Raw genomic sequence first — 17692 nt, 5'->3', positions numbered from 1 at the left:
CTTAGTAAAGAAGAAAGAACAAAAATAGAATGTTGCACTCTTGAAAGTCTTCAAACCAATGATCAAAAATTTATGTAAAATGAGGATCTCAAGAAAGATGTAAAAAGTTCCAATAAAGACATAACAGAATCAATTTTGAAGGTAACTCTAGATCAGTTAAAATCATTTCTCTCATTTAACTCAATTTTAACTAGTGATAATTGATTTGCTGTACAATGTCACTAAAAGTTGATTTAATTTTTTAAAATCATAACTCATACACGTACATTTATATCTAGGTTTCTATACCAACTCTACACATAGTTATTTGGATTTATCTTAAATATTTCAACATGTTTGTAAAAGAAGCCCATGAAATTAAATATTTTAATGGTATTAGAAGAAGTATTAAAAAATGATAGCAGCATCTGTTATGAAAAATATCATGAATTTATATCAAAGCAAAAACAACTGTCAGACCTTCAAAATTCTATTTTTAATCTTGATGAACAAATACAGCTGGTAAATGTTGCAATGGAAATGGCTAATTAAATAATCCTGATAATGTGGAAACTATTAAGTCAATTTACTTCCCTCAACTTGATTTTCTAAAGAAAAGGAAAAAGGAAATGTAAGCATTTTTTTAAAATGAAGCATTGACAACATGATAATGTTAAGTCCTGTTTTTTATAGAATTATTGTTCTGCTTTAAAGTGGTACTGGCCTATAAAAACTAAAACTGTTAGTTCTTTAATTTTTAGTGTAATATTTGATTAAATACATGTACAATGAAAAAACTTTCAGCATAAATAAATAAAAAACTATTAATGTGCCCATAAACACGCAGAGTCAGAAATTAATATGCAATTTTAAATGCATTTTTAGACAATAATTTCTTCTTAACTAGTCATAGTTTGAGTCTAAATTTTTGCAAAAAGGTTAACATGTTGATTAAGGGATTTGATCAGAATCACCATCAAAGCATTCATAGATGCAAAATGGTGGCATTTTCAATAATGGTTTTTATTTTTATTGTAAAATCTGTGCTGTAAATATCATTATCTCAAGAACAACAAACTGTAAAAACCTTATTTTGGTCAAACCCTTCAAAAGTAACCTTTAATATTTTAGGTATAATCTCCAAGTAGTTAAAAAGATATCCTTGTTCAAAGTTGAAAAACTCAGAAAGCAAGAAAACAAAATAAAATCTCTCTGAAACATTCAAGACACATGTCAGTTATCATTACAAAAACATTTTCTTATGACTGACAATTTAGGTCATTTTTTTACTAAGAAACATATAAACAATATACATTTTTGAAATCTACAATAATTATATTATTCAAATTTATAAAGTAAAAAAAATTGAAAAATTTTGATATTTTATAGGTAGTACCACCTTAATCATTTTACATGTTATATCTGGATTATTCCTAACCAATGTTTCCTCGTGAAAACTACTATTTATTAATCTTAATTTAAAAGCAATTATAATACTTCTATAGACAAAACAGTGTAATACTCTGGAGCTTGAATCTACACTGAAGAAAGGTGAGGGACCATGCACACAACAGATTGAAGCTACATTGCAAAAACTGAAAGTTCAGCGACAAGCATACCATGGAAAAAGTTTTATCGGAAATCATGTGCATAAAATGCTTCAGGTTCCATTCTTTTATAAATTAATTTATTCCAAATCTGAAACATTATTTTTAATAACAATATTAACAAGTAATATAAAATCATGCAATATATCTTTTAAAGAGACAATTTTCTTTTTTAGAAAAACTCTATGCTAAAGTTATGTAATTCTATTTCAAAGCTTGTTTATGATGAAGGATTCTCTGGGACAAGTCTGCACAAGAAAGCAGTCAAAATCATTACAAAACATAAACTACACTTTCATAAATTTTCTGTGTGCTATACCATATTCTACTCAAAAAATACGATGACAACAGAAGTAGTAGTAGTAGTAGTAGTATATATTTAGTAATACAGAAGTATTAAATAATCTTAATAAGTTTTATTTGATTTTTTTTTCTTTCTGTTTATAATGAGTTTCTCAAAGAGCTTTGGAAATTTATCGTGTTTATTGTTATTGAGGTTAAAGAGTATACTGAAACTACAACAATGCCTCGCAAGATAATTTTGATGATTTATGATGGTTTAACTTATAAAGCTGGGATTAAAAGTACAATATGATTCATATTGCTATCATATTTTCTTTAGAAAAAAATATTTTTGAGCTAATGCATTTTTATCGCACAACTTGACCTAAGGCTTTAGTGCCTCGAAGTTACATATGTTGGAAGATCACGCTATTCCCTTTTTGAAAAAATGGGGCGCTGGCTTTGGATTGTATGGCGAAAAAGGGTGGAGAATCAATTTATCTTGAGTTCAACAATTTAAAGCGTATTTATCAATGTATCCCTTGCCCAACAAAGCGGTTAAAAAGCATCCAAAAATTTTACCACCAAAAAACTAATCCTAAAAGTAGGGTGTTAATTCCAGAATTATAAAAAAGAAAGAGAAAAAACGAAAATTGTCATAGTTAAAAACACTTTTGGCAACAGCATTTTACATTTCTTAATAATATGTATTTCCTTTTTTCTTTTATTTGTCTCTACTAAAGGCAAATAAAATGTAGCTATAATGGTCAATAAGGTAATGCAGAAAAGTGCCTTTTTTGTCCATTAAAAAAATTGAATGCTAAGAACAGCCATAAGAAATAAATAGAAGAAGGTCTCCTCAAACTTTTTCAAGAAATATGGTTAAATTTCCACGATTAAAAACCTAGAACGTAGGGTACAAAAAATGTAAACAAATCACGTGTAGTTAACCAGCCATCTTTCTCAACAACAAATATTAACGAACGTTTAGACGTTCCTTCTCTTGTTTTAAGTGTTTTAGTACACAACCGGGTTATCGTTAAACTAATTTAAATTAAAACAGCAACAAAAAAAATTATTTATATTGGAGAATATGCAATTACTTGGTTTCCAGAGAAAAATTATTTTCGTTGCTAAGGGCCGTAACCATTTTGAAAGCGTTGATTTTTTTCCGTAAAATTTGCGCATGCGTACAATAACATAGCGCTACTAAACGACCGTGAGTTGAAGCCTTATATAATATCTCTTATATAATATCTGTTGTGGGGTTTTCACTTAGTGGTATTTTTCCTGGAAGACATAAATTCTGAGAAACGCTGTCCCTTCTCCATATAGACAAACTTTGTCAGGGAAACGTTATAATCGCTCTTCGATAAATCGCTCTCCATTAAATATATTCATTAATCTAGTTAATTTTAAGTAATGCTCTGGGATTAGCCTCTTGGTTACTTGGTTTTTGGTGGAATACCAAAGGTAACCGTCAGTCACATCTTGATGTGTAATTAATTTAAAAGGACACTTGATACCTTTTTATTTATTTTTTTGGTTATACAGATTTCTTATAACGAAAATATAATATAAAAAAACCACCGAAGAAATTAAAGTCTAAATTAACGACTCTTTTATTCAGGAAATCTTTTATTCCGTTCTTTAAAATGCATTTGTTTTATCGGTACAAAGTTATGATGGAATACCAATAATAGTTGATTTAACAGTTTAAGTGGTCCGGTAATTACTTGAAAGTTTCTTTTTATGTCTTGCAGCTGGTAATCTACGTCTCGGAGAATGGAAATGGAATTTAATTGAAACAAATACGAGGATTGTCTTTTCTTTAACGTGTTTATTTAGGGGTTTGTTTTAGGTTGTTATAGTGTAATGTGTTATTTAGGGGTTTGTTTTAGGTTGTCATGGTGTAATGTGTTATTTAGGGGTAATGGTGTAATGTGTTATTTAGGTTTTAGGTTAAATGATGCGGTTCAAAAAAAGAACATTTTTATTATGTGCGCGTTATGTAAATAGTGGATTTATTTTTTATTTTCAATCAGTCTTATTTGGAAATCTTAATCTACAACAATTCGTTCAACAGATCAAGTCTACTATTCTTCACTTACATTCATTGCGGTAAGCCATTATTGTATTCACGGTTTGTAGATTTGGGGTCCTAATATCAATGAAATACCCTATGGAAACCCTTTTAAAGGGTGATAGTGCATGTCATATGGAACACAAAATGAGTGATTTGAAAATCCTGGATTAAAATCCAACAGACTTATTTAGCTTTGAATATTTTACTACGAAATACCCATACATTTAGGCTATGAGTAGCCCAAAAAGTTTGTTGAAAAAAAATTTTTTTTGCATTTTTTTTTACAAAACACAACATATTAGCCTGTAAAATTCAAACCAATATTCTTTAACTGATTTGTTTTCTAAGTGAGTTTGTTTTCAAGTTCTGTTACAACCTTGGATTTACATTAATGGATTACAGAGAAAAGGCATGTTCTGAAGAAAATTTTCTTTTCTAAAAAAAATTAAATTCTCTTGCTGTTGTAGTCAATGACACATTTTAAAAGGTGACTGGCATAATCTGGGTGCAATCGATCTCTCTTAGATCTCTCCCAGTGAGATTTGAAGTTGGAATGTAGAGCTTCTGTTGCCTGCTCACTGAAGAGGCCAACTCCAATTTGTTTCATTTTGATGAACTGTGGCACGTGGTAAAACACTGCATGCACTTTGGGAGTCACAGAAATAGGAAGATTGGTGTAGCTAAGTTTGAACTGTTCAATCTTGGATTCATAGTCAGGGTCCAGGCTTTTTCCAAAGCACGAAGTGACCACTGTCTTGAATAGTGTGAGTGTTTGAATGAAGCCAAGAGCTGGAATGAAACCTTCTTTTTCTGAAAGCTTTTGAAGCTTATCCAGACCTCTTAGAAGCTTCATGCAATCGTTCCCATTGAAATGCCCCCCATGGTAAGGCTGGATAGAGATATAAAGTGATGGAGGCCATTCCTTGGCCCTTGGCCACAGGTCGCAAAGATTTTTAAAGATGTGGTTCACAACTCCAAGTAATAAGTGGAGCTCCATTGGTGGAACAGCCTCAAGGAAAAACTTGTCATCTTGAAATTCAATCAAAGGCACATGAATGACATTTTTGAATTCCTTTGACTTTCTTGAATCTCCTCCTGCCTGGATGTATTCAGAATGCTGTCTTCTGATCTGGCCAAAAGTCCGAAGTTGTCCACAATTTTCAAGACCTGAAGATGCAGTATTACACCAACAACAAGGGTGTTTGCAACTGTGAGACTGAATGCCACAAAGAATGTTGGCCAGCTTTAGGTCACAAAAGACAACCAAAGAACCTGTTTGGCATTTTTCTTTGACTTGAATGAGGTCGAAAATGGCGTTCACATTCTGGTAACTCTCAGGAGTGTTTTGTGACAGTGCTATCAGCATCTGCTGCTTAACACTCATTTTTTTGATTGATGGTGGTGCCATCAGCTTGATTGTCTTCTGTACTGGGCTGTGTAGAGGAGTCTCATCTTCTTTCAACACAATGTGAGTGAACCTCACTTTTAGAAATGATCCACCACCATCAATCCCGAGTTTTAAAATGGAAGATTCTGATAGTTTTCATGATGCTCTGAAAACATCACTGAGATTGCTGAGGCTCTGGCAGTGCACAACTTGACAAGTTTAACCATTCTCTGCCAATCTGATATTGCTGACCATGAACTGATCATTAAGTTTCTTTAATTAAAAGATGAATTTTCAATAAAAGCAGTTGCAACTAGCATTTTAATTAACATAAAAGCATTCTGGTTTCTTTTTCTCATAATTAATTATTACAGGTCATAAATTAAATGTTTGTGAATCAACATTTTGAGTGCCTTTAATTTAGCATAATGATACTATGATAATTAACAAGATAATAGAAGTAATTACCTCTCCTCAATGGCAAAAGTTTTCAACAAGGCTGACTGAGTCTAATAGTTCCATTTGGAGATGCGCTTTTGGATGCTAAGACTGCTGCAGCCACTTGCTCTGCACCTACGGGATCATCTGTGGCCATTCTTCTCAGGTTTTCATGGCGAGTTCCAATGGTGCAGTTGTGAGGAAGTCCTCGGCCAACAATTGACAAGCACTTTGTGCAGCTCTTTTTAGAATTCTGAGAAGTTTGCTTTGGAATTTTTTTCTCGGATACTTTGACTTGGTCAAACGGATGCTTCTCCTTTCCTTTGATCTTGGCAATTTGGCATAAAAGGCACTCACAAACTGACGAAACTCTGGTTGTAGGTTTGATAGAAATTGACTTGAAGTCAAAAAGCTTAGGCACATGATTGATTTTTCCAGCACAAAGTTTTCCAATTTGAGATCTTCATGAAACACAAGTAGCCAAAGGCACTCTTTCATCACTGAAATGTCTGTTTGAATCAGTTGAAGAATTTTCAACTTATAGTTTTCAGTCAACTCTTGATCACCCTTTTTCATGCATATAACACAAACAGATTTTCTGCAATCTTTATGAGTTTTTGCAATTGTAGGCATCTTTAAATTTATTTAAAAAGCGCTCACTGTATTTACATTTTGCTTTCTTCTTTGAATAATTACTGCCATTTCCCGAAAAAGTTATTGGCTGGTAATTTTTAACCGAGGGGCAAAGTTCGAATTTGAGAATTTCTCATGATACATCGGAACAGCAATAAGATGCATATTTGGATAAAAGCTTTTAAAATAAAAAAGTTTTGTTTTTATGCATTACATTTTATATTTTATATATTGTTTAAAAAAAGCATGTCTTGTAGCATTTTAAGCACTTAAATAGATCGCATTATGGTATGCAAAAGGTTATAAACTTCTTGACCAAAATTATGCTTTGGATTTTAATAAGGGATTTCAAAACCCTTAATTTTGGGCTCCCATAGGCATGCACTATCACCCCTTAAAAGGATTTTCATAGGGTATTTCATTGATATTAGGACCCCAAATCTACAAACCGTGTATTATTTTGATTTAAAAGTTAAGAATATTTCAAACTAAATTGTTGCGGGTTTTTTTTTTTTTTTTTTTTTTTTCTTTTTGTGGATCGAATTCCTTTGCGAATTAATTCGCTTTGCGGTTTGTTTCAATTAGTGGAATGGTCCGAGAAAATTTATATTGTTATATTTCTTCTATTTAAATATTAGTAGAAATAAAAATAGAAAATAGAGATAAAAACTAGTTTGAAAAAATGTTACGTTCATTTCAACAATTAAGGCAAATAACCTTTTAATAATTAGTTTTTTTATTGAAAACTTTACGCAGGCCTCAAAAATATCATTTTTTGTGAAGACAAATGTAAAGGAAAAACTCAAATAATCTGATTTATTCCATTTTTATGTTACTTCATTTTTTTCTTCTTTTCAGATCCCTAAGCTATCTAATATTTGAGAATTCTTCAACAAGGTGGAGGAAAACAAGCAAAATGTAATACCTGTGTCAAGCCAAAAACCGAGGTGTCATTAAAGCTTGCTCACTAATTCAATGAAGATCTAAACAAAAGATTCGAAGGGGAGCTGATGAATATTGAATTCTCTATTGCTCATTTTTTAAATCCAAACAGGAAGGGCATGTGCTTTGTGGATGAGGGGGAAAAATTTGAAGTAGTCAAAACTGCAGTAAAGAAAGCTATGGAAGAACTGTCAAAAAAAGAAATTTTGGCTAGCCAAAGCACTCCTTCCCCTTCAATGTTGGATGATGAAGATAGTGACAACTTTGATTTTACTGAACGACTGAGAAAGAAAGTGTTTGGTGCAGGTTACACTAATCCTGAAGGTGAAACAAGCACCAAGAAAACCATTTCAGTTGAAATTGAGGGGTATTTAAATGCAAAACCAGTTTCAGCAAGTAAAAATGTACTGGAATTATAGAAACAAAACCAGTATATTTGCCCAATGATGTCAAAGCTGGCCAGAAAAAACCTCTGTATACCTGCTACACCATCAACATCTGAAAGAGTTTTCTCAATAGCGGGGAATATATACAGGTCTAGAAGAACCAATCTTTCAGTCTCAATGGTTGAGATGTTGGTATACATGAAAAAAAAACACTATGCAACTCAGCAAATTTCAAGACTTTGAGTGGCCAGGAAATGAATTTGGAAAATGATTAACTTTCAGTGTGATTTTGACTTTTTTTATTACTTAACATACAAATCATTTCGTTTCATTATATATTTGAATATTATAAATAAATAAAAATGAATCTTATTTCAAAATCGTTCCTTATTCTGAATCCCGTATAAATCCGGAAAAATAATAACGGTTCGGATTCCAATTCGAAAAAAATTTTTCGAATTGCAATCCGATCGGAAAGTATCGAATCGGATTGCAATCCGAAAAAATAATCCAAAAAAATTTTAACGAATTATTTTCCGATACATTATTTTCGGATCAAATCAATACGTAAGTAATTTGAACCGTTTAGCATAGATAATTCGGTGCACAATCCGCAATCCGATAAACAGTAACGGATCGGCGGTCTCTAAAAATGATAGTTACCAGAAGAGTTGGTGTTCCAATTTTCATGCATTGAAGAGATAAAGTCAAATTTACGGTTACTGCTTAAAAGTGATTTGACATGTTTCAACAAAGCGCTTCTGTCAAAAGAACCTAGAGATTTGTTTTGGGAAACGACTCGCCATCCGTAGAAGTCCAGGTGAACGTCCTCTTGTTGATTATTTTTCTAATAGCACCATTAAAATTCTGCTCTTTTTACGTCTAACAGCTGGTAATCTATGCCTTAGGGAATGAAAATGTAATTTAGTTGAAACTAATGTGGGGGTGGTCTTTTCCTTAACTTATGTAGGGGTTTGATTAGGTTGTTGGATAGCTGTGTTTTTTAAGATTTCACATTGGGAAATCACGAGACTAAAACTCAAGAAATAACTTACTACAAGTGTGGGTTTGAGTGGGTTTGTTGCACTTAACAAACCGAAGATTATTAGATTTCTTCGTTTTTCTGATTAAATCAAAATTTAAATTTTTAATAATTAAATTCACTTAAGAGTAATTAAGCTTATTTTGTAATTATCAAATATTTGGCGTACTGATAAGAAAATAATCAGTTCACCATGAGTGGTTTAATGATGCGTGCAAAAAAGACACTCAGCACAACAAGTGTAACCATGGGCATCGTCAAAAAGTTTTTCAATTTTTAAGTTTTAAACGTAACAGAAGTAACTTCTAGTAGCAACTCTTGAAATTCGGTTTTTAATAAAATTTTTGATAAAACTTCTCATGATGCAGGATTTTAGTAGTTATTTTTTTTTTTCATTCCATATTTGAATCAAATATAGTCAATCATTATTGAAAAGATTATCTAACAGATTGTTAAAACAAAAATAAAATGATTGTTACCAGAAGGAATTGGTGGTTTACATACATTGAAATAAAGAAAATCATTAAAAAAAGTACTAAAATTCAACTTTGATGAGATATTGAAAATTTGCTACATTTTTGTAGCTTTTCAATATTTTGCAGCTTTTTAGTCCATAGCTCACGTCAACAGCCCCGAGAAAATCTTGAGTGCAAAGTTTGAAAATTTTATAAATTTTCAAACAAAAGAAGTGTTTCATAAAATTTGACAAAATCCTTTTTATAGTTACGTGTGCAAAATTTTTAAACTATTCAAATATATAATTATTATACATAAATGTAAAGAGCTTTAAATCAGTATTACAATGGTGAAAATTTCATAAAAAACTAATGATTCTGCTAAAAATTATGCCTATTTAAGTGACAAAAATTCATTATAAGGAATGCTTAAGAAAACTGCAACCAACTTAAAAAATTAGCGTTCGGCTTACGGTGGTTTTATAACAGAACTTCGTTGTTTAGTTTTTAGCGCATTAATTTGCCTCGGTTATATTTTTATTCAACTAATAGCAGAATATGGTTGTGTGTGTGTGTGTGTGTAAATCATGTTTTGAATATTTTTAAAAAATCATTAATATTTTAAATAAAGTTTCATTTTTCTAAAAAAACAATTTTTTAATGAATAAAAAAGTCAAATATACAAAAGGCTCATAATCGTGAATCCCCCCCCCCCCCCAACTTCTACAACAGAAGAATATTTGGTACCTTTACTGCGTGCAAAAATAGAATATGAGCGTGTCATTATTTTTTAATGAAATTTGGCAGGTACATAGAAAATAGATATATAAAATTGATTCAAAAGTTAGAAAAACAACCCATCATCTCTTCAATGTCAATTCACTACCAGAACAGGAATGAAGTTTTCAATAGCAATGAAATCACTAAAAACGTTAGTAACTGCAAAAAAAAAAAACAAATTGCAATAAACTTACAACACTTTACTTTTAAAATATTATCTAAGTCAATATAAAATTCTAAAAAAAAGACGAGGAAAATTCATCCTTGCAACACCTACCTCGAGCACGCGGTGAAAAAATGGTTACAGATTTTATCTTTAAAATCGGTGCCGTAAATCGCAGATACGCACATACCTACTTTTTAATAACTAAAACAAAAGCAAATTTACAAAAACTAAAATTTTTTCGTCAATTTTTTTGTGTTATCCTTGACAGAAAAAAGGTTATTTGTTCTTCATGAAAGCAAAAAAGGTTTTAAAATATTAACATTTATAGAGAAAAAAGTTGATTCATGATAGGATGTTTAAAAAATTCAGTTTTAGAGTTGGTAGACTAAGAGCTGGTGAATCAGGAGATTTATGCCAAAGAGCTTTTTCGGTTCCTTCTTTGCATGGCAATTAAATTGATGGATAAACTGCTCACCACTTAATAAATAACAAAAAAAAATACCAAAAACTATTTGCGAAAACAACGGAAAAACTGAGCTGTATGCTGCTGCAGAACAGCAGAGATAATTATCAAGATTTAAAAAAAGTCCAATCAAATAAAAGAACCACATTTTTACCTTGTAACCAACCTCTATTCAGTTTAATACAACATGTTGACGTTTTATGTGAAAAAATAAAACTCCCTATTTCAGCTACAGTCAAAAACCAAACTCACAACAAAAAACGAAGTAAATCAAATAAAACTTATCAAGTTGATTTGCAAAGCTCACCAGCTAAAAATAAACAAGATAACAAACTACATAATTGCTAAATACTAATTAATTGTATTGAGCTAAATGTTTTTTCTTAACAAAACAATATCCTGATTCAATATAAATACAAATAAATTAATCAGCTGGATAAAAATTTCAAATGAATTTAATATTTTTTAAAAATTAAATCACGGCAAACACAACACCATCTATACCTAAAAACTTACCGGTAGGGTAGATTGGGGTATAATGAGCACCTCAAGCGAAAATGGGAATTCTTTCATAAATGCTGAACCCAATGTTTTTGAGTATAAACAATCTTAACGCTCCTACAATTCCCGGCCCCCCCCCCCCCCATTTTTTAAATTTTTTTTTATGATTGATTATGATAGAGAATTTTATGCTGATTCAGAGAATTATAGAAACATAGACCTGAAAATAAACGGTAAGTGCTCTTATTTGAAGTCAAAGTTTTTTAAAACATTTTGAATAATTTTTAAAACTATAATTCGATTTATTAAATTGATTAAATAGATTAGTCGATTAAATTAAAAATCAGTTAATATCATTTATCAATTAATTTCATTTAGTAATTATTTTATCGTTGGGCTTAAGTAATCGTTGGGCTTTAAGTAAGTGTTGGACTTTAAGTAATCGTTGGGCTTAAGTAATCGTTGGACTGTAGTAATTATTTTATCGTTGAACTTAAGTCCAGCGATAAAATAATTACTACATGGAAGTGACTAATGATATTAACCGATTTTTAATTTAATCGACTAATCTATTTAACAGTTTGGAGTCTCATACGAATTCTTATGTATTCGAAAAGATTTTTGGATTCTAAAAGGCAGGTTTTTTAAGATTCGATGATTTGGATTTGAGAACTTTAGAATCCTAAATTCTGCCCTTTACATAGCCCCACCCCAAACTTTAGAGGAACTTTTTTTAAAAAAAAGTGTGGACTATACACGAGTATATAACGGTAACAATCATCACTGATATTATTTAGCTTTAATTGATAAAGTAATTAATCAAATAAGCAATCCATAATAAATAATGCATAATAAATAATGCATAATAAATAGGATACAAAGTAAAAATACATCGGTGATACATTTTTATAAATTTACATACGTTACTTGAGTAAATGATAACTTAAAACAGATCGAGTAAAATATGTTTAAAACTTTATTCTAATTCTAAAAATTGTTTTCTAAAAAGCAATTAAAGGTGAGTTGGGCTGTTTGAATAAAAGATTTTTGCTGGACCATTCTTTTCGCATAAAACAAATATTGCTATAAAAAGTCATGATGCTCGTTCGTAAAATAAGACAAAATTATCATTTGAGAAATATGTATTGTATATATTTAAAAAACTATATATTAAAGAAATAATGAATATAGATTAAAGTTTTCTTATATATATATATATATATATATATATATATATATATATATATATATATATATATATATATATATATATATAAAGAAAGCTTTAATAAGATTAAAATGAAGAAACATAGTTGCAAACATTCTTATGATTTAATATTTTCCAATCCTTGTTTTGACATTCTTTGCTGCAGTATTTAACAGTCTTGCATCTTGAGCAAGTAAAAATAGACTGCTCTTTGCCACAATAGAGACACATTTTTAACTTTCTTTTTCCTGACATAATGACTGTATTAGGATTGTCAACTATTATCATTGGTTTTCCATCAGCTTCCAATTTAGCATATGGATCAATAATTGTAAAAATGCAACCAACTGGAAACTTCTCTTTGAGTGATTGATAATCATCACCGAGGTTATAAATACATAGCCTTTCAACATTGTGTTTGTCATCTTCAACTATAAAATGAACTGATGGATATACTCCAATTATTGGAATATCAACATTCGTGACAGTCAAGGCATGTCCAGTAAGAATGCAATCTTTTGAAAAATCAATATCTTTTAAGAATAGCGCTTTTAAACCTACAACTGATGGTGGCGTGGTTTGGTATTTATTTAGTTTGTAACTTCCTTGATGAACTTTCAACTTTTTAGCCTCTTTAAGCCTCTGTCTATGATTTAAAAATACCTCTTTTCTTTTGCAATCAATAAACTCATCATTTCCTTTATTACTGGTTTCTTTAGTTTTTTCAGGTGCAACTGCTTTTTTAATTTTGGCTTCTTTGATAATTATGCATTGTTCTAAGAATTCCTTTGAGGTACTCTCATATGGCAAAAAACAAGAAAATTGCAACTTTTCACTTTCAAGACCTTTGTTATAGTAAAATGATATCATGGAAGATTCCATTGAATTACTTAGCCTAGACAAAACAAGGCCAAGTGCATAATATGATTCTGGTAACTTACAATGATCAGCAGGAGCTGCAGAGATAAATTTCTCATAAAATAGTTTTGCATCATCATTATTATCCAGCAATCGAAAAGCAACAGCTTTGTTGTAAATGTATTCATAATTAGAAGGCTGCGATGAGTAAGCTTTCTCAAATGCTTCTAAAGCGTTCTCATACTGGTTCAAAAATCTATAACTTGAGCCCAATAGGTGAAGCATTTTGCAGTCATTAGGGTATTTTAAAAGAGAACATTTAAGAAAATTAATCAGTAATTTATGATCACCAGGATTTAAGTAAACAAAACATAAGCGAGCATGATAATCTATTTCATCATCGTGATTTTGGCTTTCTTGGATAACTGAATTAACTATTTTTAGTACTTCATCATACTTATCAGGAGGCACTTGACAAACCATATAATATGTTAAATAAGCACTTGCAAGTGTGATTAGAAAATCTTTAACAGATAAGCTCTGCTTTTTTAACATTGATAGAGCTTCATAAAAAAGTCCCAGAGCTTTCAGCATCTCATGGGCAGTTAGAGAACCATTCTTGGCATACATTAGAAGCTCTTGAATATTAAAATTACAGCCTTTATAACATGTTGTAGAGGTAGTTTCAAAAAAATCCATAACATTGTCCATATACTTTGCCAATGATTCTATTGTAAAACTTCGATCATTAGGTGATGAATCTCTCAATTGCTCAATGTTTTTAAGATTTTGAATTAACTTTCTAATCTCTTCATCTCTTGTTTTGTAAGAAATATTGGGAGTTTGAAGAGATTTTTCATGCCAGAGTAATGCTCTTTCTGGATCTCCTTCAAGAATATATAGGTCAACAAGGTTTCCAGAAGCATTATTATCACCTCTCTCATGAGCAAGAATAAAAAGTTTTTCTGCTTCCTTGATATTTTTTCTTATGTCAGTGCCATGAAGATACATTAAACCTAGGTTATTAGCAGAACTAGCACTTCCATGCTCAACTGCTAGCTGATACCAATTAGATGCAGTTACATTATCTTTAGCAACATATGTGCCTTCTTGGTACGCTAAACCTAAATCATGTTCAGCTTCACAAACACCTACATTTATAACTTCCTCCCCCAAAAGATTACGAGTAGGTTTCTCCTTTGTGACAACTTTGAGTAATGCAATTGCAGCTCTACAATCTTTTTTAACTCCTAATCCTTTCATCATTAAAAGAGCCAAGTTGTACATACCTTCTGCATTGTTTCTTTGTGCTGCTTTACTGTAAAACTTTGCTGCCATTTCATAATCTTGCTTGACTGCTTTTGATCCATTTCGATATTCATGTCCCGTACAAACTACTTTTAAAGAAGGATCTGACACAACTAACTTATTTTTGAAATCTAACAGGCTTAAACTTTTAATGCCAGCACTATTAAAACTATTTTTTAGCTTTCGAAAAAACTGCTCCTCGTGTTCTTCAGTTGACAAAGGAACTTGATTAAGATTATCATACCTCTGTTGTTCTCCTAGCTTAGCTTTCACAAAAGCTAAAGAAATCTTCATCTCCTCACTATTAAAGCTAAATGCAAGAGCCTTTTCATAACACTCCACTGATTTGTTAAACTTATTCATTTTACAATATACTTCACCTAGCTGGGCATATCCTTTAAACCATACTGGATGATGAGAACATGTTTTCTCTGCATCTATAAGTGCTCGAAACAAATTTTTTTCATCTTTTGTTTTGTCATAAAGCTTCAAATAAGACAATGATCGATTGCGATACAGTATACCCAGCTCTTCATTTGTTAAATTAGGAAGAGTGATTGCAGAAGTGTACATCTCAACTGCTCTTGCATAGTTTTCCTTTTTAAACTCCTCATTTGCAGACTCTTTGACTGATTGAGCTTTTTGGTCTGGGTGTGTGACATGGGTTGCAGTTTGAAATACTTTGTTATCTTTTAATTTAAGAACATAATCTCTTGATGCACCTAATGCTGTCATTGCTGAAACTAATTCATTTGAAAGCTCTTCAAACTTTTCATCTGTTATTTCTAAATTTGCAAAATGATTGATTTTATTACGCACTGCTGATACTTTACTGACTGGTTGCAAGTAAGACTTCTTCTTCAATATTGGAGCAAACAACTTTGATGTTAACACAGTTCCTAAAAGTGTTATATCCCATTCATCAGAATTGCCAGAATCTAAACAAACTTGCTGGATCTTTTTACAGCTATCTCGAATTTCCTTTCCTACTCCATTTCTAAAATACTTAGATGCTTCTACATTGTCTGTCCAATCTTTTTTATGTAGTTCTTTCCATGTTTGTAAAAAGATTTGTCTAAGTAACTTTGTTGCCTCTCTTAGCATGATTTGAAGTGATAAAAAGTTTGAACATATTTCCCCCATTCTGTATTTATTGTAAACTTAAATACACAACAGATACATAAACTAAAAAACATATAACAAATTTAAATTTAAAATCATATTAAATTTCATTAAGATTTGCTCAATATATTTAAAAAATTATTCTTTAAACTCTTTAAAAGATTACCCATGAGTAGTAAAGAAATTTGAATAATACTTTAGTTACAAGCTATTTAATTTTAGTAGTTCGCTAATTTTTTAATTTTTACTATTGATCATTGATTCTTGTTAAAATAGAGAAAGCTATTCTTCGCAATAAAACACGTTTTTACATTCAAAATATAAACATTCTTAAAGAAATGTAACTATCTTCACATGAAATATGACAATCTGTCAAATTTAAAAATATGCAAGTGGTCCTAAGTGGACAAAGTTACGTTTACTCATAAATTTGAAAGGTGCACTTAGTTTTTTTTTAAAAATAGAGATAAACAGGTTTGAAGCCATATTTAAGTCTTTGTTTTGGAGTTATTCTGTGTGCTTTTAATTTCTGCAAATTTCTATTAACAATTCCGAGAAAATATTTTATCTCGGAACTTTGTCCTCCCCAGCCCAACTCTATTCCCTCAAAATTAAAATAAAAAAAGCCTCGTCTAACTTCTTATTTCTTTTCTATTTAAATAAAAAATTGCAACTATTATCTAAAAATTACTAACGCTATAAAAACTTGCATAAAAATTTTACTGCAGTATGAAGTTATCTAAAAATAAGTCGCTGCATGCACATTTTTCAAATGGAAAAGTATTAGGCCAAGTATTAAACCGTATTAAGTATTTAACCATTTTATTTTATTGCCTCACTCTTTATAGAACTGGACAGAGCTTAATGAAAAGTGTCAATAGCCATATATCGTAAAACATGGATGCAATAAATTCGCGATTGTGTCTATTATAATTTGGAATATATCAGTTTATGACAAAATTTGACGCGAATTGGTACATTCCAAATAACACGATGCACAGAAAGTTTAGAATTCAAAATATAGATTTTTTAAACATTAATTTTTACACAAACTTCGCTTTCTTTATTTAGTAAATATCCGCTCTTAAAACCAAAAATGTTAACCATATCACTCCAGTTAAACATAGTATCGCTTAGCAACCAATATTAAAGAAATCTCTCTCTAATATTTAGTTGATGAAGCAAGTTTATCAGGAATTTCCTACATTATGACGATAATGGTGGAATTGTTTTTCCAACTTTGTTGCCATAAAAATATCGATTAGATAATTGCTGATCCCTAGTTTTTAATACCAAGTAAAGATTCCCGTGCTCAATTTGGTTGATAAAACCAAATTAAACTCGCGGATTTTTATTTTAGTAAAAAAAGTCCCACACTTGAACTTCAAGAAATAGTAGAAAATGTGTGGAACTTGTTCATGACCAACATGGTTTGTCATTAAAACAAGTAATACTAAACCAAATTGTATTGATCGTTATATAAGGGTTGGTCTCCATACAGTGGTTAGCAGTTAAGGTTAGCTGTTGTTGCAAGCAACCAGTATCGCCTTCAAGAATAGAGTAAGTAGGTTACAGCTTAGGATACCCAGTCTCCTTGTGCACTTAATAAGTCCGGAATTAAAAATAGAAACCTACAAACTTTCCAAGAACTTCCTGTCAGTAAGACTTTACTTATTTAAGTTGAAGTTTAGATGCAGATCTAAAATCTGTAAAATCGTATCATCGCTCGTTCGCTCAAGATTTGAACATTTATCTCTCAAAAAAAAAAGATCATTTTTTAACTTTTTTTTCGGAAACATATACGCCAATTCTAAACTAATATTTTGAAGATAAATAAAAACAAATAAAACCGGTCTACAGTTGTTTGTTTCAAATGAGAGTATTTAGTTTTAAAAAAACTTCAATCTCATTCAGTCACTTTATAAAAGTCACAAACTTAACAATAGAACTTATTAAAACCTTTTTTTTTTAATGTAACTTTATGGTAAAACAATGATAGAAGTGGGGAACACGAGTTACAGTCATAGAGGGACTTCCGAGCGAGCATACA

At 30.7% G+C, this 17692-nt stretch overlaps 2 protein-coding genes, 1 long non-coding RNA gene and 1 pseudogene across 3 annotated transcripts in view; 1 reads left to right on the top strand and 3 right to left on the bottom strand.

Moving 5' to 3' along the window:
* LOC145193210 (uncharacterized) overlaps nt 1-17692 on the bottom strand; it is a 145863-nt gene that overhangs the window by 23016 nt on the left and 105155 nt on the right. The window lies entirely within an intron of this gene.
* On the top strand, nt 283-2044 carry LOC149891490 (uncharacterized). The gene is made up of 3 exons (XR_016450065.1): nt 283-610; nt 1485-1643; nt 1763-2044. It is a non-coding gene; the product is annotated as an uncharacterized LOC149891490 (long non-coding RNA).
* On the bottom strand, nt 4071-6796 carry LOC149891489 (uncharacterized; annotated as a pseudogene).
* LOC149891488 (uncharacterized) lies at nt 12436-15771 on the bottom strand. The gene has a single exon (XM_090080140.1). The coding sequence runs from the start codon at nt 15661-15663 to the stop codon at nt 12442-12444; it is 3222 nt and encodes a 1073-aa protein (XP_089936266.1). The 5' UTR covers nt 15664-15771; the 3' UTR covers nt 12436-12441.

This window comes from Hydra viridissima, unplaced genomic scaffold (genome assembly GCF_058129835.1).
Source record: "Hydra viridissima isolate aposymbiotic clone 2 unplaced genomic scaffold, HvirCarnegie_v1 scaffold_2, whole genome shotgun sequence".
NCBI classification, from domain to species: domain Eukaryota; kingdom Metazoa; phylum Cnidaria; class Hydrozoa; order Anthoathecata; family Hydridae; genus Hydra; species Hydra viridissima.
Note: the sequence above shows the minus strand (reverse complement) of the source record. Positions and strands in the feature narration are given on the sequence as shown.

Excerpts from the sequence above, each read along its gene's own strand:
- LOC149891488 (XM_090080140.1), bottom strand. The coding sequence starts at position 15,663 with ATGGGGGAAATATGTTCAAACTTTTTATCACTTCAAATCATGCTAAGA.